Here is a 20,783-nt window from a genome sequence, read left to right as displayed (position 1 = left end):
GTGCTTCTATTTTGTGTGCTTGGTTTAAAAAGGAGGGAAAAAGAAAAGCATGATGTTGAATGCAAGTTAAGATCTGAGGCAGGGTTTGAAAATAACATCTACTACAATAGTAGCAAACACAAAAATGCAAAGATGGGTACTATCTTTTAGATGCTAGGGTTATAATTTAAAATCTTACCTTAGAACGCAGAAATTTGGAATCATCCAGTCAACTTCTTTTCACTCTAGCTGGGCTTGGGAAAGTACACAACCAGGAAGAAAATACTTTCCAAAATCATGATAAGTATCCTTTGCCTCTTAGAATTTGTAGTTGGGAAAGAAATCGACAGCTGCACTTTTAGAGATGCTTTTGCTTTTAAATGGTCTAATCTCACTTCAGATGTGAAGGTCTTGTGTCCCCTTGTGTTCTTCCAATGGAAGTTGTTACAGTTATTTAATAAAATGATTAATTCTGTCACCATAGCATGTCGTTCTGTGCCAGCATAGGGCTTAGCATATGTTTATATGAACTTCTACTGTGAGTAACTACAGTAAATCTAATGTATATACTTTGATAAGTAACTGATATCACTGTGGTTTCAAAAAGACACTTTGTTTAATAGTGTTGTTCAGAAAACATTCTTATTTTCATTAGTTATTTCTTTGTTTTCCTTTACGTGTACAACCTGTATAAAGGATTTATAAAGCTTGCTGATTTGATAATTAATTTCTTGGACAGTTTTTAGGCACACATCAATATCATTTGCTCCACTCCTTAGTGACACAGGAAATACATACGCTAGGAATAGTCAGTAATCATGCTTTGTGTGTCCTCAGCTTTTTAAATAGTGTCAAAGCCTTGTGGCTCTGTGATTTTAGTTTCATATTTACGTTTTAGTATTAAATTTGTTTTCAAAACAGAAACAAAAATTACTGTATATTCAAAGTTGCACTTGCAGTACTTTAATGAAGACCACATCTCAAATAAGGATAGGAGCCCCAAAGAATGAAAAGCTGCTGCTTTCCCAGTTAACTTTGTCTGCAGTAGACCATGACATCACCCTCTTTAAAGGAGACAGAGATTGGGATAGTTGAGATGGCAGTCAAGGCTTCAATACAAAATTATCCAAATGTATTATAAAATAAGTCTGCTCACGGAATCTCCAGATCATTTACACTGGGGATATTCTCATTAGCTAGTGTAGTAGGTAATGATCATGCAAATAGCTACTATTCTAGTCTTTCTGAACTGACGTTGTAGTCTGGAATATGTTTCCATTAGGCAGCATGGGTCGAAAGCAAATCACTGCTTATGTCAGTAAAAGAAAACCTGTGTTGAGATATTTTCTGAAGTATTTCAGTACAAATGCAGCCTCAGAAAAAAAAGAATCTGTACCCGTTCTTGCTATTGGCGGAGTGCAGGTGTATTAGGTTTTCGAATCCCTAAAGATTTGTCTGGTTTGGGAACAATACCTCTCAGTTGCTTTTCTTTAGAACAATACTAACTGTGGTGGATGAAAAGATTAATCTTGAATTTATTTAAAAAAACAAAGAGTCTTTGCTATAGAAAGGATATTTTACGATGTTATGCACTTTTACAGAATTAAGATGGCTTTTTAAAATAATTTTTTATTATAATTCACCTACATTAAGTATCCCACTATTAATAGAAGTAATTGTTGGCCTATACAGTATGTACATTTCTTGTATATTTCAGAATAAATATGACCACCATACAGTTTAGGTAAACAGCAGTTTTTGTATACAATGGATAGCAATTAAAAAACACAGTGACTTGGAACTAAGACATTAAAAGCAGCTTTTAGGTGAAGTTATATTTTTAATGAAGTATATTTACTGCATAATAGTATTTACAGTACATTATGCAGTAATTCACACGTATGGTTAAAAGAGAAGGTTGCAGTGTGCAGTTTTCAGTGTTGTAGCTGTTATGGATTATTTTGTGGTACATAAATATTTCAATGTGGCCAAATGAAAGGAAGAATAGTCTTCCCAACCAGTTGTACCAAATCAAACCACTTTCAAAGAGAGGAAAACTGGTGCCTGAAGCACAGCATCAATAAGAAGTAGGAGGAAGAACAGATAATTATTGTATTAAAAGGTAGATCTTTGTGTTTATTGCACTACAGCTTTGGGGATTGGTAATACTACAGTACATGATGACTTTTTTTTGGGGGGGTTGGCAAAAATGACTTAATTTTGAAGGAACGCATTCATGGTGACTTTTGTTTGAACTAGAGAGCTTGAGTTTAAAAGTGGCAAAAGTGCCACTTTCCATTTAAACAATACTGTATATCAGTATCACTTTTTTCACTCACTGTATAATCTTAAATATTTCAGAGTGTTAAAAACAATAAATCAATCTTAGGTAAAATGCTAGTTTTAGTTGTAACATAAGATTTGCTCAGTACTATACTGTATATTCTAAAATATTTTAAATTAAAATGATGATAGGTCCTTCTGTGTCTGGACCTTTCTTATGATACACTGATAACGGTGCCTTTCTCTATTATCAGATAGTGCCTCTATGATGAGAACAGCAACATGCTGGGAGGCAGTTAAGAAGGATCTCCTCTAGTACTTTCCAAACGCTAGATAGCACGAATGCTGTAGACAGTTTTTGCTTGTTTTCAGAGAATATATATATGTCCTTATCCTTATCCTCATTAGCTCTGTATTACCACCATTTGAATATAGTAGAAAGCATTTTGCATATTTAACAGATACTAATGAACCCATATTCTTATTTTAAGATATATTTACTAACTTACTTCTTATGCTTTAAAGCTTGTCTTATACAGTATTATTATTATTATTATTATTATTATTATTATTATTATTATTATTATTATTATAACATACAGTGTCATAATTCACCCTTTATTTTTGGATTAGACCAGTGTTATCACAGTGCTATTAACACCATTGTTAAACAGTTTTACTTTTTTGCGATGTAAAGGTGGAAAGTTTGGAATGCTCACCCTTGTGGTCTTGATTTTGTTCCCAGATGAGCACATCCAGCCTGAATTATCAGGTAATGTCTTGCACTCCTCGCCTTCCAGACAGGGTTCCATCTCACACCACCACTTTCCGATCACTATGGATGCTGCAGGGGATGAAGAAAAGAAAGTCAAAGCTTAGCTAATGAGTTCCCTGCCCACCTACGCTTTCAGCTTACAATCTTTCATTATTTCGGCAATCTATTATTGTTGCATCTTTATGCACAGTGTTTCGTGTACCTGTGTTTGCGTTTATCCCTTTAAACTTACCTTAGTCTGATTCTGTTCCCCAGTTTAATACACTGCTAAATACAAGGAGAGCTGCCTTTCCTTTACCATCTCAGCTGCTGAGTGCTCTGTCTTGTCAATTCCTCAAGCGCAGTTTACAGGTGATGGCTAGCACTTATCATTTCAGTCCTGCAGTTTAATAACAGATATACTGTACATGTACTGTATGCTGTTGGCCATTTATTTTCACCAGTTGGTGAACAAGACATTCCGAGGATATTCTTTTCAACAAAAGTGATATGGATGCTATGAACGATGATCACCATTGCAATATTTATTCTACATATTATAGATTATACATAATTATGGTTAGTAATGATTAAAACACTATCCTATATCCAGAGGGCAATGAATAAGTTAGTAAACTATTAAGCCATGTTAATTAAATTTTAACGAGTGCTCCAGTGTTGTGATTGGGGACACAATGCTGTAGGAGATGCCATTCTTCATGTTAAATCAAAGTCCAGACTTGGTCATTAAAGATCCCATGACACTGTTTGTAAGAGTAGGGGTGATAACCCCAGCGTCCTGGCTAAATTCTGTTCTGAGTTTACACAATCTGGCTAGCAAGGGCTTAATTAACTTTACGGATCTTTGATTACATTTGGTTAACAAATTTGTAGCACATGCCATTAGGTGTACAGTAGGCTTGGGCTGGACGGAATAAAGAGCCAAAAAAAGATTTATGTATGTTCTGTGTATGAACCTCTACATGTTACATTTCATGTAATATTAAATCAGGTCAGGAAGTGGCACTTATTGTTGTAAATTAAAGAAAAATTGTCAGTACAGAACATATCTCTATGACTGTAAACTAAATAACTATCTTTTTTACACATCAAACATTGGCCTGTAATGTTGTTAATTAAAGGAAATTAATATGAAAGCCAGTGCAGAACAGAATATATTTATATGACTGTATCCTGAATGATTAAAACACTTACTGATATTATGTAACACTGGTCTACTGAAAAAGGAAAATCTTGCAGCTATCTTTTCAGTTTTTGCTGTGAACTTTCATACCTTTATCATTTTTCTGAAAGAGTAGAGTTTATCTTGTTCTGTACTGTTCATTAACTTTGAACTTTGTTATCACAGCAGCTATCGCTGCTAATTATCTTTGGCGGAATCCTTATGTTATGACTCAACAGAAAATGTAAAATACCGATTTTTTTTCATATGTCTGATGGTTCCTTCTGTACCACATGAGATTGAAGTTCGGTGATGTGTTCCGCTGCCTCACTGTGAGATGGCTTTCAGATGCATCACATTACTCTGCTTCGCACAAGAGAAAATTGCTATAAATAAAATTTAAATAGGGAGCACATTTCAGATGCTGCCGGTGAAAAAGACTTTGTCAGCTTAATGAAAAGATATCAATTTTCTTCGCTTTATTCAATAAATTGTGGTTCATTTCTAAATGGAGTAGATTAAAAGAAAGTTCAGATTCCCAGTGAGATGCTTTTGACACAGAGGGAGTCTTCTGATGAGAGATGCACCACAGAGCTACTGAAAAAAAACCTTTTAGTCAACAGAAAGGGATATAACTGCAAAAGAGTTTTGTGACCTTAGGATTACCTATTGCTTTAAAAGCAGAAAGTAACACTTTATAAAGTGAAGTACCATCTTTATGCATTTTTACAAGTTGCTGTGGTTTTCTGGGCAGATTACAAGTTCATTGGGTCAAGAGATGTCTACAATTTAATTTACGTGGTTCTCAAAGTCCTTTAAGCTGGTGCCTTTGAGCTTTTATTTTCTAAAGGCTTCTGCACCTGATCTTCTTTCCTATTATAGATAACACCTCCCCCATCCCCCAGGTAATTCAACTGGACATATACTGCATTTTCAAAAATATTGTTTTTCTAGGAAGGTATGTAGTTCTCAAATTCCCAGATAAAATCAGTACAAAATTAATTTTCATAAGTGTGAATGTAATACTGTGGTATGCACACTCCTTGTAGTTGTTTTATTAATAGTCTTGCTTTGTGTAGGGTTAACACTGTTTCAATCAAGATTTTTACTCAAATGTATACAGTATATAGGACATCCAAGAACGGTCTCTTCTTTACTTAACAGAAAGGAGAGCAGAATAAAAGAATATGTGTGAAAGGAGAAATTAAAAGGAATATGTGTGAAAGGACACTTGTGGTGTCAGTTTTCCCGCCTAAAAGAAAAAAAAAACATTTTAAAAGCTAAATGTATAAAATAACTGTTGTGTCTGAAAAACCTACCGTACATATCTAGCATTGATACTATCTTCTTTATTCTTCCTCAGAAGCAAAAATACTGTATATTCTTGCTGTTAAACTCAGAATTTATGTACTTAAAACCCCTAAGGCAGGCTGAAAAAAAGAGTTCAGGAGACAGGGATTTGAAGGTTAAATACCCAATATTTTTAAAAGAGTAATGTGGAAATCTTATGCTGACTGATCTTTTCCATTCATATTCTAATAACTGACTTTTCTACAAGGGAAAAGAATATGTAAAGAAATATATCCTGAGAGTATAACAGTGATTTTCAGTGATATGAAAATAATGTATCAGATATGTATGTATTAGAGAATGTAATTACCGTACTGTATATACATCTGAAAATAAAACTCTATCAGGCACTCTTTGACAATATATACTGTAGTTGAAACACACATGTAGCAGATGTGTTTTAAAACAGCTTACTTTAATTATAATTTCAATTGTAATTCATCTTGCTTCTTTGGTTATGTTTGGTTTGGGATTTTTATATAAGATATGCTTCCAAGATCTATTTGCTTAAATATATCTTTTCATTGTGGCAGGTTGCAGACAAACCAGGGATCAATGAGAACATGCTGTAAACAATACTTTCCTAATCCTTGTGTAATTGCCCCAGCAAACCGTGGGTTATTAAAATCTTTTATTCTGTTTGGCTTTTGATGGAAAACCAGACTATTTTGTGATTGAAATAACAAGAAGTTTAAATATCCTCCCCCACTCCTTCTTTTTGTCTTTTCATCTCTTGAGAGCAAATGAAAAACATGTTCCTTAGGTTGTCTTAATAGGCAGCCCAGAGAGATGAAGCACATTAGTCATCCTTGGCCTTCTGTTGCTCTTCAGATTCCCCAAGCCACAATACAATACATAAAGAGCAGACAGCAGTCAATTCAGGGTTCCTCACTGCAGCTATGGAGCTGTTCACCTCAGAGTCAGAATGTCAATCGGTAGAAGAAAGTAATTACAGCACATTCCTCGCTGCTAATTATGGCTTTTTCAAAATGCAGCTTTGCAAAGTATGTACTGTATGCAGCATTGCTTTACAGCCTAAATAAGATCTAAATTACTGTGCTGTGTGTAATGAAAATATGCAGTGTTTAATTACTTTAATCAGAATTCATTTCATTCAATTTTTTTTCCAAAATAATTACAGCACACATTTTTTGTTGTTAGCGAAAACAAGGTAATGTCTAAATCAGTAACCAGATAATTGTTGAATCTGCAAGTAGTAAAAATAGACAAATCTTAAAAATGACATGCTACGATGCCTAATAGAGGTAGAACAGGCTAGCAATGAAAACTCTAGCTTATAGCTGATGCATGACAGTGGCAATAATCGTTCATTCTTGCTCTGTCTTTGTCAGGGAATCAAGGTGTTTATTTGATAGAAACCTTGAGTGTTAAGCAGTGGCCAGGTTTCTAACAGAAGCCTCAAAGCCAGCTTAATTTTCTCGCCACCTGAGCAGATTCAATCTTTGAGAGTTGCCATTTGTTTCTGACACTGGTACCATGTTCTTATATCGCCCTACACTAACATCTAACCTCTTGACAACAGCCCTGGCCTACTCTTGCTTTGAGAGGTAGAAACCTGAACTTCTAGCCATAAACTTAAAATAAATTACTGTAAGGCTAGATCTAATTTAGCAGGGGAACTCTGTGTCTACTGATGCACATCTTTAAGCGGCATAATACCGGGTTAATACATTTTGTAAGAAATACATTAGAAGTAGAGGTGATGTTATCTGTCTTCAGTCTCCCAGTTGATATTGTAGCATGGTAATGCACAGGGGCTGTTTTCTATTTACCCATTTTTATTTTTTTGAAAAAGAAGCAAGGAACTTCTTTTTCATTACAATCCTGAGATGGATTTATATTCAACACTTTGAATGTGGCTTTCCTTTCTAAATTGAAAATTGTAAAGTATTACTTGGAAAGAGAAATCAATCTTTAGGGGGAAAAAAGGAAGGAGTATAGATTAAAAAGTCAGATCTCCAAAGATTTTGAAATATGAGGAGCCTGACTTTGCATGTAAGATTAATGATATGCATTGAGAGCTGCATCACCTCTTCCTCAATGCAGATCCTGTCACAAGAAAAACAACACTCATGTATTCACACATCGAACGACAAAAACGTGATATTAAACACATTGATTTATATATATATGTGTATGTTTAGGATGTTTTTTTAATTTATGCCTTTTTGTTATATTTGATATTTTCCTATACAAAGCATTTTCATCTCCTGCATTTCCCCAGAAATAAAAAAAAGAAAAGGACCTCTACAGTCTAAGACTGTATGCCTAAGGCCAAAAGGCTTTATTTTTAGTGAGTGATGAAAGGCAGCTATAATGAATTCTTAAGTTTATTAGCACTACAGAGTGTGAGAAGGACATGAAGGTCAGGAATGAGAGATATATTTATTTCATTGACTATCCCTTGCGGTTGAGGATAATAGTCATCAATGAACTGGAAGGTCACTAATAAGACCAATACAGGATCCGTGTACTTTCCAGGTTGAGCAGGTATTGTCTCAGTATATATCTGGCCTTGTACTGCATAATCAGGTCACACTGAACTTTTCATGGCTTTCTCACGGCTTACTCATTCTGACTTCCATTTGACGTTTTGACTCATTCCCTGGCTTTCAAAGAGCTGGGCATCTTTCCCAGATATTCTTCCTCTATCAGGTTCAGTGAGGGGCCGTAGTCTCCAAGGAGTTTATATCAATATTGCGTTTCTTCATCATTGCTTTTACCATATTTTGAAAATGTTTCTTCTGACCTCCTCTGGAGTGACTGTCTTGGCTCAGCTGGGAGAAAAGGAAGGCTGACGATTGGAATACATGAGCAACATGAAGAGTAGATGGTGAATTAGCTGTTAGGGAGAGAACGTTGATGCATTTGTCTGCCTACATGACATAAAAATATACTGCAGACTTGCATTGGTGATATGACCTTTCAAATGCTGAAGGATATTTTTCACCCCTTTACGGCAACGTTGTAACGATGACTGCACAACAGACCATCGGTTTGGCTTCGATTTTAATGCTGTGATCCTCAAATCCCCACTTCCTTAGAAGGACAAAGGCTGAATCTGTCAGATTTCAGGTGATGCTGGACATCGTCATCAACATCAGCCTTCTATGAAAGAAGACACTCGTGAATCTGAATCGATGGCACCAGTTTGTGTGAATTTTGAGCTTGCTGATGGGAGAGGACATGGTCTTCTGAATGTTAAATGTACAGTAAGTCCCACCTATACTGTGTGTTGACAATTGTCTGGAGATCAGTTTCTGTCAATGCTCATAATGTAGTATCATCAGCATGCTGGAGTTTGAAGATTGGAACTGTTGAGGATTAAATTATTTACCATTTCATAAATCATCAGAAAGCTTAGTCGCCCACTCATGTTCCCTGTTTTTTTTTTCTGTCAAACCTGAAAAACTAAACTCCCATCACATGCAATTCCCACTTTGGCAGTCTTAAGAGTGTGGCCAATGTCTCATGCAATGTACTAAGCAAAACTTTATTTACTCTGCAAAGCAATTGTACTGTATATATACATTTTAATTTGTTCATTTTAAAATGATGACCTTGCCAAATTCTGTGATACATGTACCCCGTATAAATGTATGAAGGCACTCAAATTGAGCAATTCTGCTCTATACAGTAGCTTCGTTCACATCGGCATTTTGACCTCTTCTCACATGAATTTCTATGCTACCTTTATAAGAAACTTTATTTTGTGTGTTTCATACTTTTGGGAGTCGTCTTTCCACGTTTATTGAAGTTTAAACTTTTGAATGTTCATCTTAACCTGACAGTTAACATGTCGGTTTTCCATTAGTGGGCTAGAATTAAATAACATCTTCAGGCTTTGTGCACCATCTATTGATTGATACCAATAGAAATTAAGAGAGGAAAACAATTAGGTTTAAAATTTAATGGCTTCCCACAGCTGTTAATTTACTGTTTGACCCAATCAATGTATCTCACTAGATAATGGCAAACTCTTTTTATATTCTTGCAGCTGTTTCGTTTTACATCAGTGTCTCACCAGCAATCAAACCAAACCATTATCTGCTCATTAGAATTGCTTAAAGATCACCATCCGCCCACTTGTAAAACTTAAGTTTGTCTTATTTTGAACAAAGTAATTGTAAACTAAATTGCAGGGGTTTTTCACTCTTTTTGAATTAATCAGGTTGCACTTCTAAAATTAATTTGTCTTATTTTCACTGAAAAATCTAAATTTTGCAGACTTAAGTAGTACAATAGTCATTTTGTGTGGACATAGTAGCTCAGTAGTAACTGACCAATCAAATGGGATTAAATCTTAATTTTGGAAACATGAGGGAAACTTTTTCATGCACTTTTGAAGAATGGTAATATTGCTCTAAGTCTGAAAATATACAAGATATATACAAATATTATAAAGATTATACAAATATTACAGATGTCCTGAATTAAAGTGCAGATTTGAATCTGATTCATTGAATAGGTTCTGATTTTTGTAACCAGCTGCAAACTGCCTCCCACATGTTCATTGGGATCCTGAAAATAATTTACCTAATTCTTACCCAACCCAAATGAAAAGGGGAAAAATCTTTCTAACCTGAATTTTCTTTTAGAGCATTATAAGAAAGCCATGTTGAGTAAATACAAATTTGAGGTGCCTGATTAAAAAGTATTAAATAGATCTGTACTATATACTGTATACTGTACATTGACATAATCTTACTAGATTCTGTCATTTAAAAAGCAGGTGGTCAAGTTTCCTGTAGCATAATACAGTGTGAGACACTTGTACATAAACATGTACTATACAATTATTTCATTTTTAGAAACCATCAGCTCAGACTAACTTTAGAAAAAAATCATTTTTAACAACTACAGTAAGTGACTCTGGGTGACTGCTGGGGCTTAAGCTCCAGTGCGATGTACCAGTGTGAATTTGAAGCTCTAATATAGGGAAAACAGACCATGGGACCATGAAACCAATGGATCTGAATGATAACCACTTCATCAACTCAGCAATATTCCTTTGAAGAACAGTTTGCTAAAAAAAACTACTGCAGTTAATAAAATGAGCTAATCATATTAGGAAATTTCCTAAGACACTCTTATAGTGCTTCTTTAATGAAATTTAATCTCTGCACTGGGTTGGCAGTTAAAAGAGTCAACCAAATTAATAGCCATAATGCTTTGTTCGGCTTTCCATAGTGCAGCGTGTAAAATATAATATATGGTTGTAGTTAGCAGGGATTTTAAAAACACATTTCTTTGTAGGTTTATGACAATTATGGTGTACAGTATTTTTTCAAATTGTAAATTTGAATTATATTCAAGCAGATAAGGAATGTACGTAAGTAGTTTTACAAAAGTCTAGTATTATACAGTATCTGAGTCCTTCAGTAATTAATCAATGTTTTTTTTAACCAAGATTGTCCATTTGAACCTTGAAAAGAAATATTAATTTAATATTTCTTCTCCCACTGATATAATTTTGCTCCATTGGAGCTGAGAGGCTCCTAAACTAAATGGGGCGTGAAAGTTTTTTCTGAATAGATTAAATGAAGTAAATAATCGTATTTAAGAACAAATTACAATCAACAGAAGACATTTACCAATGGGTGCCCCATTGATGAGAAATGACTCATTGATTTTTTTGAACTGTTAATGAACTAAATGGAGAATTAAACAAATGTGTTCAAATTTATGTTCATGCTTATTTCATTATATTTTCATCAATGCTTGTTTTTTGACAGTGTGAGCAAGAAACAAAACTGTTTAATGGATGTTTTGAACACCTCCAGCTCAGAACTACTCCAGCACCTACCTTGTGCAAAACAGTTATTTACAATACTAGCTCTCCAATGACCTGTACTTGTGCCTAGAAAGGGATGTCAATGGGTTCAGTGTGACATCTTCCTCTTTGTATACAGTATCTCAAACTTACAGAAAGGCAGAGAATGAAGTTTCTAACTATAGGTGATGCTTTTAAACCAGTAAAGGTACAGTAGCTCATGCCCTTATATCACAGGGTATTTCTTTAGCCATGAGGGAAAGAGCAATGATGAATGAGCAGTCTGAAGTGGTACAAATGCTCTCTTCAGGGAAAATGCGAGATTCATTTCGTAGCACCTACTGTTTGGCACTTTCACTAAAGTTACTGGCTTAGTAATGGTCTCTTCATAAATGTGGTGTAAAAAACCAGTCCTTCACAAAGCAATCCTCCTTTCCTTTCTTTTGTTTTTTTTGCCTAAGATCTTAGTCCATAGAAATCTCTGTGGACTCGTGATAAATGTGATCCTGTAAAGCTATTCAACACACTGCAGAGAAATTCTGCAAGTGCAAGTTATTGTATGCAAATCATTGAAAAGCACCATAACTGTGTCCACTTTAGCTAAGAAACTGCAGACTCTTAAAATCAGGACAGCAGAACAGAGGTTCAAACAAATGAAGATGGTTTTATAGATAGTGTTGAATCTTTGTTTTAAATATTAAAAAATAAAGGTAAAAAGGTATACTGTAAAAACATAAAGTTTACAAACAAGAGGAGGCAATGTTGCCCAAGGTTGCTTGTGCAATATTCCCACAATGCTTTCCATAAAGATATGCCTCCAATTTTGGGTTGGAAATGCACTTCAACAGAGTTTCCACGGGTTTCTGTTTCACTGCTCATTCTGAAGAAATCTGTTGCATTGACTTTATCAATGACTTAGAGGATTTTGAATAATGGGATCACATCACCTCATTGTCTTCTCTGTTCAGGACTGAAAAGATTCAGTTCTTTCAGTGTAGGACATTCCTATGAGTTCTGGAATGTATCCGACGGTCCCTGGTGCGAGTGTGTGCGTTTGTGTCTGCCCTGTGATGGGCTCCCTTTTGCCCATTGTTTACCAGAATAGGCTTCGGCTCTCCCCCGACCTGTATTGGATAAAGTGGCTAGAAAAAGGATGGATGGTCTGCAAACTAAAAGAGGAATGAAGAATATAACCAGTATGGCTACAGCAACTCAATCACTTGCGTGTGGTGCTTCCTGTGTCCATATTGATAAGAAATAAACTGTAGAAAGTAATGAATAGATGAGTAGAGCTCATTAGTATTTTTAGGATTTAATCCTGGGACAAAGTTTTATGTTTCTAAACATGCTAAGCACCAAACAGCATATTTGGACCAATGCTTATTTAAGTATTCAAAGGTTATCTTTATAAATCTTAACACATTGCATATTTAAAGTTATATACTACTGTACTGTGTAATGTAAGGATTTTGACCCCCCAGGATCGCTTTTGCTATCATCTGCTCCAATACTGATGCTTTGAAAAGGCAATTAAGCGTGAAGTGAAATTCCCATAAGTTAAACAAAATGTCAATCTTTTTAAAACCTGTCAATCTATCTGGTACTCTGAACATACCGAGTGTAAAATATTTTCATTACATGAGGCTATGTTTGTTAAGTAAAAAAGTACAGTTAAAGAAAAAATTCTCTACCTTGTCAAAACTATTTCCACCAGGAATACTGATGGACTGGTTAAGATTTCCTTGGCCTTTTTACTGTAAATAGTTCCATTACCATATCCCTCACATAATATTCTGAATGATATCATGCCAGTAAAAGAGAAACAAATTAAACACGAGAAACAGTCAGTTAAAGTTGAATGAAATCGTTATAATCGATACACTGATGAGTGTAGAAATGAGAAACATTATGACTGACTAGATCCTTGTCAGTCATAACTGATCTTTGAACTTTGATCCACAAAGGCTAGAAGAACTGTAAACCTCTCTCCCAAAGAGAGGTAAGAGTTACACAGACATAGCCACAAAAACATTTGGCAATGAATGAAGTAGGCCTGGTGATTCTCAAGCGAAGAGAAGAGATTCCCCAACACCAGAGACAAGGCCATAAATTTGGAGTCACTGCTTTGCAAGGAATGCAAGGAAGGACTTTTGCTAAGCTTCAGTTTCATGAAACTGTGCAACCATACCTTAAATTCATCCATATATATTAACCCCATGTACTACAAACACCATTTTTTACCTTTCTGTTGATATAAAATGAAGAAATCACGTGGTCATACTCAAAACAAACATAACCAGCTGCATTAAAACTCAAGAAACAAGGCATATCTGTGCAAATGCCCATAGATATCACTTGTTTGGTCTTGAATTAAAAAAACTATTTATAATAAGACAGATGAAACAGTCAGAATTCTGATTACAACAAGCATTATTGAAAGGATTTGGAATTATTCTGATCCATCCACATTGATTAAGGGTCTAGGTTTGGAAAACTGAGTCACCCCTCTAGTGGTGAAATAGCAAATCAGACTTTTGATCCATTAAAATAGCATCCTTCATTCTGTAATGATAAAAGACTGCATGAAGTACTGAATGTGTTGCCACATTATATACTTCATTCCCTTACAAAAGGTTAAACCCAAAATATTCCATTAAAATACAATATAAGACACCATAATTATTTCATGAACAAGAGGGCTATGCTTGTTTGGTATCCAATGAATAGGCAAAACATGAAGTTCAGAAATCTAATTATCAAACTTGTTTGTATTACACAGAAGAAGTTATGAGTTTTTATAAATACTGGACATTTTATCCTGTCTCTTCTGTACTGAAGGAGAGCTATGCAAATCTCAGATTTGAATTGGCCAACTAGAACCCTGTCAGACAAGATGTTTGAATGTCTTTGTTTGAGGTTAATAAATGGAGCAAGCCAAGAACCACAATTTAGAAGTTACCGTAGGACCATGACCACAGAAGTTAGGTCCGGAAAGCCTTGAAGAATTGGAAGAAGTTAGGCCCAAGAGGACTGGACATCAAGACCCAAAGAAGCCAGCACACCAAGGAGAAGAAATAGCAAAGAGCTGAACTGGACCAGGGACGCAAAGTCTGATATGTTGCTCCACCCTCTTCAGCCAGCAACCCATCTACTTGAGCTCCATCGCCATGCCAGATCAGCTTCAGAGCAGGGTCACAGCACTCCCCACCTTAACAAATTCTCCACAGAATCCAAGATAAAGCAATAGGGACACACCAAGCTTTACTAGTTTGCACTTTTCCTAAATAAATACTTTGCATTTACTTTGTGCTTGGGTTCAATACTTGAGAGTAAAAGGTTTACCTTGATAAGGATTTAATGTAAACCTGTTGCCTGTGTTCGAAAGTGCTTACAACAAGGTCTAAGGTTTAGTCACAAGTGCTATTCTCCCAAAATATGTTCATGATTGACTGGAGGTTTAGGTAACCCTCCTAAACATCTATTTCACAACTGTTTAGGCTGATAGTGAAGTATTATTGTAGGAAGCAGAAGATAATTCATATAGTATCATGGATTTTCTAAAATTCTTAAGGGTTCTTATATCATGTGTATAAGAAGCTACACAGTGCTGAACAGTCAGTGTACAGTATAATTGAAATCCACTTTGCATGTCAAAACTAAATGAAGGTAAAGTTTCTAACAGTCTGTAATACTTGTTAATAGTTTAATATCAATTTCTAAAATGCTCTGAATTCTAATATTTTTGGAGGGGGTGTGATGCTTTCTACAATGTCTTTTCTGTTGTGTTTTTTTGTTTTGTTAAATAAAACTCAATAAACTGAAAGTAATTTCAAACCTGAAATACTAAATATTGGACAAAAGGTTTTGTAGTAAGTGATGAAGAAGTATTTTGACTTAGTTTTCCCTAACAGAAGACAACTACTGTATGAATGTACAATGTATCCACACTGTATGTGAATGTTTTTTTTGTATTTTCTAACTTTAAATAAAACATGTCCTCTTTTTAAAATGTCCCATAACCACAATAAATGTATGAACAGCTGGAAAATCTGTAAATTTACAATACAGTCATATAAAGTAGGAAACAATTACTAATGAGAATCAGTTGTTAGCATCAAGCACCATCTGAGGATTGAATCTGCATTTTTCATTTGCCTGGGGTTTAAATGGATATACAGATAGACACGTGTACACTACAGTGCCATAACTACCCGTGCAACATGATATTTGGAATAACTGAAACAGGAGGCTGTATTCAGAACACTGCCTTAAGAAATGTCTTTGTAGTGGAAATTTTAGAAAATGAGCACACTCCAGAGACATTGTTTTGAATAAATCTTTTGTGTAAGTCCAAAAAGAAAATTGTGTACAGATGAGAACTAAAAGGCAATCAAATGTACACCCCTTCTCCTGTAATGCTGTTTTTCTACATAGAAAAAAAGGCTTTTCTGGGATTGCTACATTTGTATATACAGAATGTAAAGTGTCACTGTTTTAGAGCAGACAGACACAACAGTATACTTGTGGGTACTGTCATGAAAAAAAATGGAAAGAGCGTCATACAAGAGATTTTTCTATTGATTTGGTGTTTATGTATCAGATCATTGTATTTATAGGAATGTTTTCAATTTTCAAAGAACGTAAAATTCTAGTGGCTGTAGATGTACAGTACACAATGACAACAGTTGATAACCTCTTAGCTGTATTTTGTGGTTTTAGGTAGTTGATTTTAGCTGACTCACATTTCATCAATAATAGAAGATTAAGACAGCATATTTCTGAAATTAATTAAAGCCAGCATTATCTAAGATTCGATGGTTACATTGAACATTTGTGGATCAGCTTTTCTATATAACACATTTAATCTTTTCTGCTATCTTCCCTGAATTTATTTTTTATATGGCTGTTTTGTGAAATAAATCCTGATTATGAATAATTCAGCAATTTTCGGTATAATATCTAAGAAATTTGGATTTATATCCCTGTCACCCAGTTAGTTCCACACAACATTTTTCACTGGATTCTATCAAATAAAGCTTGACAACTTGTCATCTATGGCACTAATAGCCTCAGGCTGAACATTAGGATTTTTTTTCCATCAGTTGCTATCACCTACCTCTGGAAGGTACTATAAAACGTGGGTTTTTGTAACTTGTGTAGAGAATCCTGGGTGGTAAATGGAGGCTATCCTTACCATATTCTGTTCATAAACTGGTTGTGATAGGATACTGGTTGTGTTAAAAATGATGTTCTATAATAACAGCTATTATAGACATTTGTTGCTTCTGACAGAATTGGGACATGTTTTCTCCTTGTCAAAGGTAATAATCAATAGCTGCAGAATGTTAATTAGCTTGACACTTAAACACTGGTTTCAACACAAGTGCCCCATTTAGCTACACCATTAAATCTTATGTCATTTAATTTTAAAAACAAATGCTTGCATTAAAAAAAAACAATAAAATAAGATTTTAAGTTGGTTTGTGGCCTTTCTTTCTACCAACACTCACAACTTAGAAAGACTTACTGTAACTATATAATATTTTGTGCGTACATTTTTACAATTGTTAATGTTAGTCAAGTTACCTGTTCTGGGAAATTGCACCGTTCGACAAATATAGTCGTCCACATTCGCTGCTTTGAAAAATGTGGATCTCTGGCATTGTTTCCAGCAGTGGAGCAGGAGGATGAGGCCCATAGATTTTCCCAGGAGTGTGAAATAATTCTCCAGGCTGGCTCGTTACTCATAAAGACAGAGCATTAATAATGTTGGACCTGAATATTGCTGCTTATCTAGGCCGTAGCGGAACTAGAGGGATGAGTAGCTGACTCTTTGGATTTAAAACCACTTTTTGTTTTTCCTGAAGTGTGCAAAATCTAAAGAAAAAAAATAAAAAAGTAAAGATGCTTGTAATAATTACTAAGTCCGTAAATTAAAATAAAATAAGTACAATGTAATAGAACTTGTCTATTTTGTATACATTTTAAATGGCTGTCTGTATTTATTTTTGGGGGGGGGGGTAGGTGGGAAGATTTTATTTTATGTGTGAATAATTGAAATAAATGTGTCGATACTAAGAGGATAGTGTGCTTATTGAATCATTTTAAAATATTCATGTGATACGTATCTGTACTCTTTGTTAACAATCAAGACATGTTACTCATATGTTGCATCCAAATTTATCTTTAAGCTCTGAAATCTTCTTTATCAGTCTCTCTGATATATACTTTTGGATATAACTGTGTTTCAAAGTATGCTACTACATCTATTACAAAAATCTGGAAACAGGGAAAAGTAAGATGTCACGGATGTCGGAAGGGATGAACCGTGGAGCGGCAGGAGAGCGGAAAAAGACCCATATGCGTAGCGGCGGAACGGGGGATTAGCCCGGGCTCAGCAGTTCAGGAGTCGTATAGAAACCAATGCCCTCAGGCAGCGGACATGGGGCGACCTGGATGCTATGTGGGTTTCAGGACATCCAAACGTCAATGCTGAGCGAAGGTGAATCAGAGACCCGGAAATATATAGCCCCAGAGAGAGACACCAGAAGGACAGCAAAGCACAGGAAACTAGGGACAGGACAGAGTAGGAGCGCCCTCTGGCTTTAGAGGGTGTGACACAAGATTTGAAATAGCTGCATTATGTTACAATTTACATGATTTGTGTTACTTTGAAAAGAATGTAGAACTGGTGTATACACTTCGTAAAGGACTACTTGCGTAACTCGTGTAATTTGTAATTTGAGCTGTTGAGGTTATTTCACTGTGGTTAATGATAATAATTATTAGCCCATAATAATATTAGCCCATATTAACCCATTATTACCATTATATTCTTATTTCAAGCACAAAAAGTGTTTGATCTTTTTTAAATAAACGTTTTACATTTCTCAATTGCGTCTGTCAAAATCAAGGCCAAATTGCGTTATTCAGAAGTATCAACATTCAAGAACTAGATATTGTATACTGAACAATGTTATGTATTGTGTAGTATATTCTTAAATAGACTTATTCATTTTGGAGTTTTTTAATTTCGTATTTTAGGAATCAGTCTGTGAGATAACTTTAGAATGTGTGGAAAATTTTTCAGGCTGTGTGGATCACATTGCAACCTAATATCTCTAGAGTCCTGTGTTCACTTCCATGAGCTCCAGTGTCCCCCTATTGCGAAAAATACATACTGTACCGGTACTTGCGAACTACTGTTTGACTGGTCACAGCCCCACTTTTTGCCCCATGATCCACTCAGAATGGGTTCTGATCTGTTGCAAAACTCATCAGAATAAAAGTGACTCATAATGGGTGGTGAATGGGTTTGATCCATCTCACTCATTTCTTGTGTCTGACACTTAAATGAAACTGACAGTACTGAGCTGCAAAGCTGAAGGAGGTGTTTGCCAATCTTTAGCATTTCTAATACTGTTAAAATGTTTCTTCATGCAGGAACAGCTCCTGTAGAATGTCATGATGTCTCTGTGTCTTGTGCTGCACATGTGATGCTTTAGAAATGTCCCTCTTCAGACTCTTTTCTGTCTTTAGGACAAGCTGCAAAGTTTCAGAAATGATAGCAGTGAGCTAGATACCCTATAAAGGGCCGTTGGAATATACAGTATAAACTGAAAAGGCAAGAATTTTTCACATTTGAAATGATTATATGACCTCTTAAGAAACCTTCAGGATTAGCTGTATATTGCACTTGGATCACTTGAATTACAGGATGAGACAGAGACTTTGGGTTGAATGACCTTGTGCTCAGTTGTTCTATCCTTGTGATCCTCTCTCTTGGTCTTGCAGAGCTATAGAGTTTATGTATATAAAGCCTGCAGGGCTGAACCACTCTGTGAGGATCACTGTTCTAGGCTGTTCCTGTGCTTAGCAAATGTAGCTGCTGAATGTCAAAGGTTAGGCTCATTCCTCCACTGTTTCTTTCCAGACTGCCCTCCCTGAAGGCTCTAGCCTTTTTGACTTGGCAGTTACTTTGTTTTTTTGGAAACCTTTTAGTTGAAGAATCAGCTCTTTGATTCTCAGTAGTTATTTTGAGCTGCCTGTACATCTGATGATGACTTCTGCCAGCTTCCCAGTTTTCATAATGATGCCACCTGTGACTGCTGGATTCTTGACAAGATGGTGTTTATCCTTATTCTGTTGTGATATCACTGAATTGTTATTGTTTCTAAAAGTGTTATTATGATCTTTGCAGGTGAGCCAAATATAACCTGTGCGGTTAGCATTTGATTTTGATCCAATTTGACACCATTGCATTTCTTGGTATTTAACTCAAAAATAAAGGTATTTAAAAATCATTTTGGCAACATCAAATAAATATACCTATAAGTAGCACATTGTTGTTGCGTACTTCTAAATCATTTGCAAGTCCATTTTCCACAATGTTTTTAGATCACCTGTAATTTTTAACCCTCTTTTCTGTTGTGGTGTGACTGGTCTTTCAATGTTCAATGTCTATTATGGTGATGTCATTCCACAGGACTCAGGAACTTTCAATGTCACAGCAAGGAGCTGGCATTCTGGGACAGAAGGTCTACTCATGATTTCTCTTAATTGCTACACAGGCAGAGATAGATCACGTCACTGAAAATGTCTTTCATAATGTTTATGCAGCATGACTGAATGCAACTTTGTTTTCATATCAACATAAGAGGCTGACACCTAAGACCAGTTACACAAGTTTTTTCATTCTTTAAAACGTTTAGTGAGGATCAATCTTGAACCGATCCTGAAGTGGTGGTTTATAAAGCTTTGCAGGCAGCTTCTCTCTATACTGTTCGTTTGGAAAAGACAGCCAATACGTAACCAGAACCAGGGCACAGACCCAGTCAATAAGTTGTAATTCAATAGTTTGGGTCAGAAATATGAGGCAGGATGGACCATCCGCATCAGGGAGGATGGTTCAGGAACTGGGTTTAGAAGAAAAAAAAATACAGAAGCTGCCTGCTGAAGTTATTTTTGAAAATACTGTATTTAGGTAATGTAAATTAAGATGGTTATTCTTTACTGGAGGATGAACAGGAACACTTCTATCTATGGAGTTCAGTGGTATCTCATTTTATTTGTGTCCAGCCACCTTATGGACTATCAGTATTGTGATAACTGTGGCAAAACCTTGTCTATGTCTTCCTGATGACACCATGTTTACAGCATGAAATGTACACATTTCACAATCATGAAAAAATACAGCTCCACAACATAAAAAGGTAAAAAAGGACATAGAATCTTGAGACAGAGTGGGAAGTGACATTATAAAAACGTTTTTACATTGTAGAATACCAATATGTCATTTTCAGATTTTTGAAACATTATGTTTAAATACTAAATTTTAAATACTACCACATAAGATAACTCTTTCTTATTAACACTGGTACAGTATACTGTGTAGCTTGTTTGCTTATTCTGGTGCTCATGTTAAGAAACCTCACATTCTG

General features: G+C 35.4%; 1 protein-coding gene across 1 annotated transcript in view; it reads right to left on the bottom strand.

The window, feature by feature from the left end:
- Positions 1–2,891: 2,891 nt before the first annotated feature.
- tafa1b (TAFA chemokine like family member 1b) overlaps positions 2,892–20,783 on the bottom strand; it is a 160,218-nt gene continuing 142,326 nt past the window's right edge. Inside the window, exon 4 of the mRNA XM_088915798.1 lies at positions 2,892–3,106. Coding sequence (XP_088771924.1) covers positions 2,892–3,106 — 215 coding nt within the window. The remainder of the gene's footprint in view (positions 3,107–20,783) is intronic.

The sequence above is a fragment of the Atractosteus spatula genome, chromosome 5 (assembly GCF_055471065.1).
Source record: "Atractosteus spatula isolate fAtrSpa1 chromosome 5, fAtrSpa1.hap1, whole genome shotgun sequence".
Taxonomy (NCBI): Eukaryota; Metazoa; Chordata; class Actinopteri; order Semionotiformes; family Lepisosteidae; genus Atractosteus; species Atractosteus spatula.
Note: the sequence above shows the minus strand (reverse complement) of the source record. Positions and strands in the feature narration are given on the sequence as shown.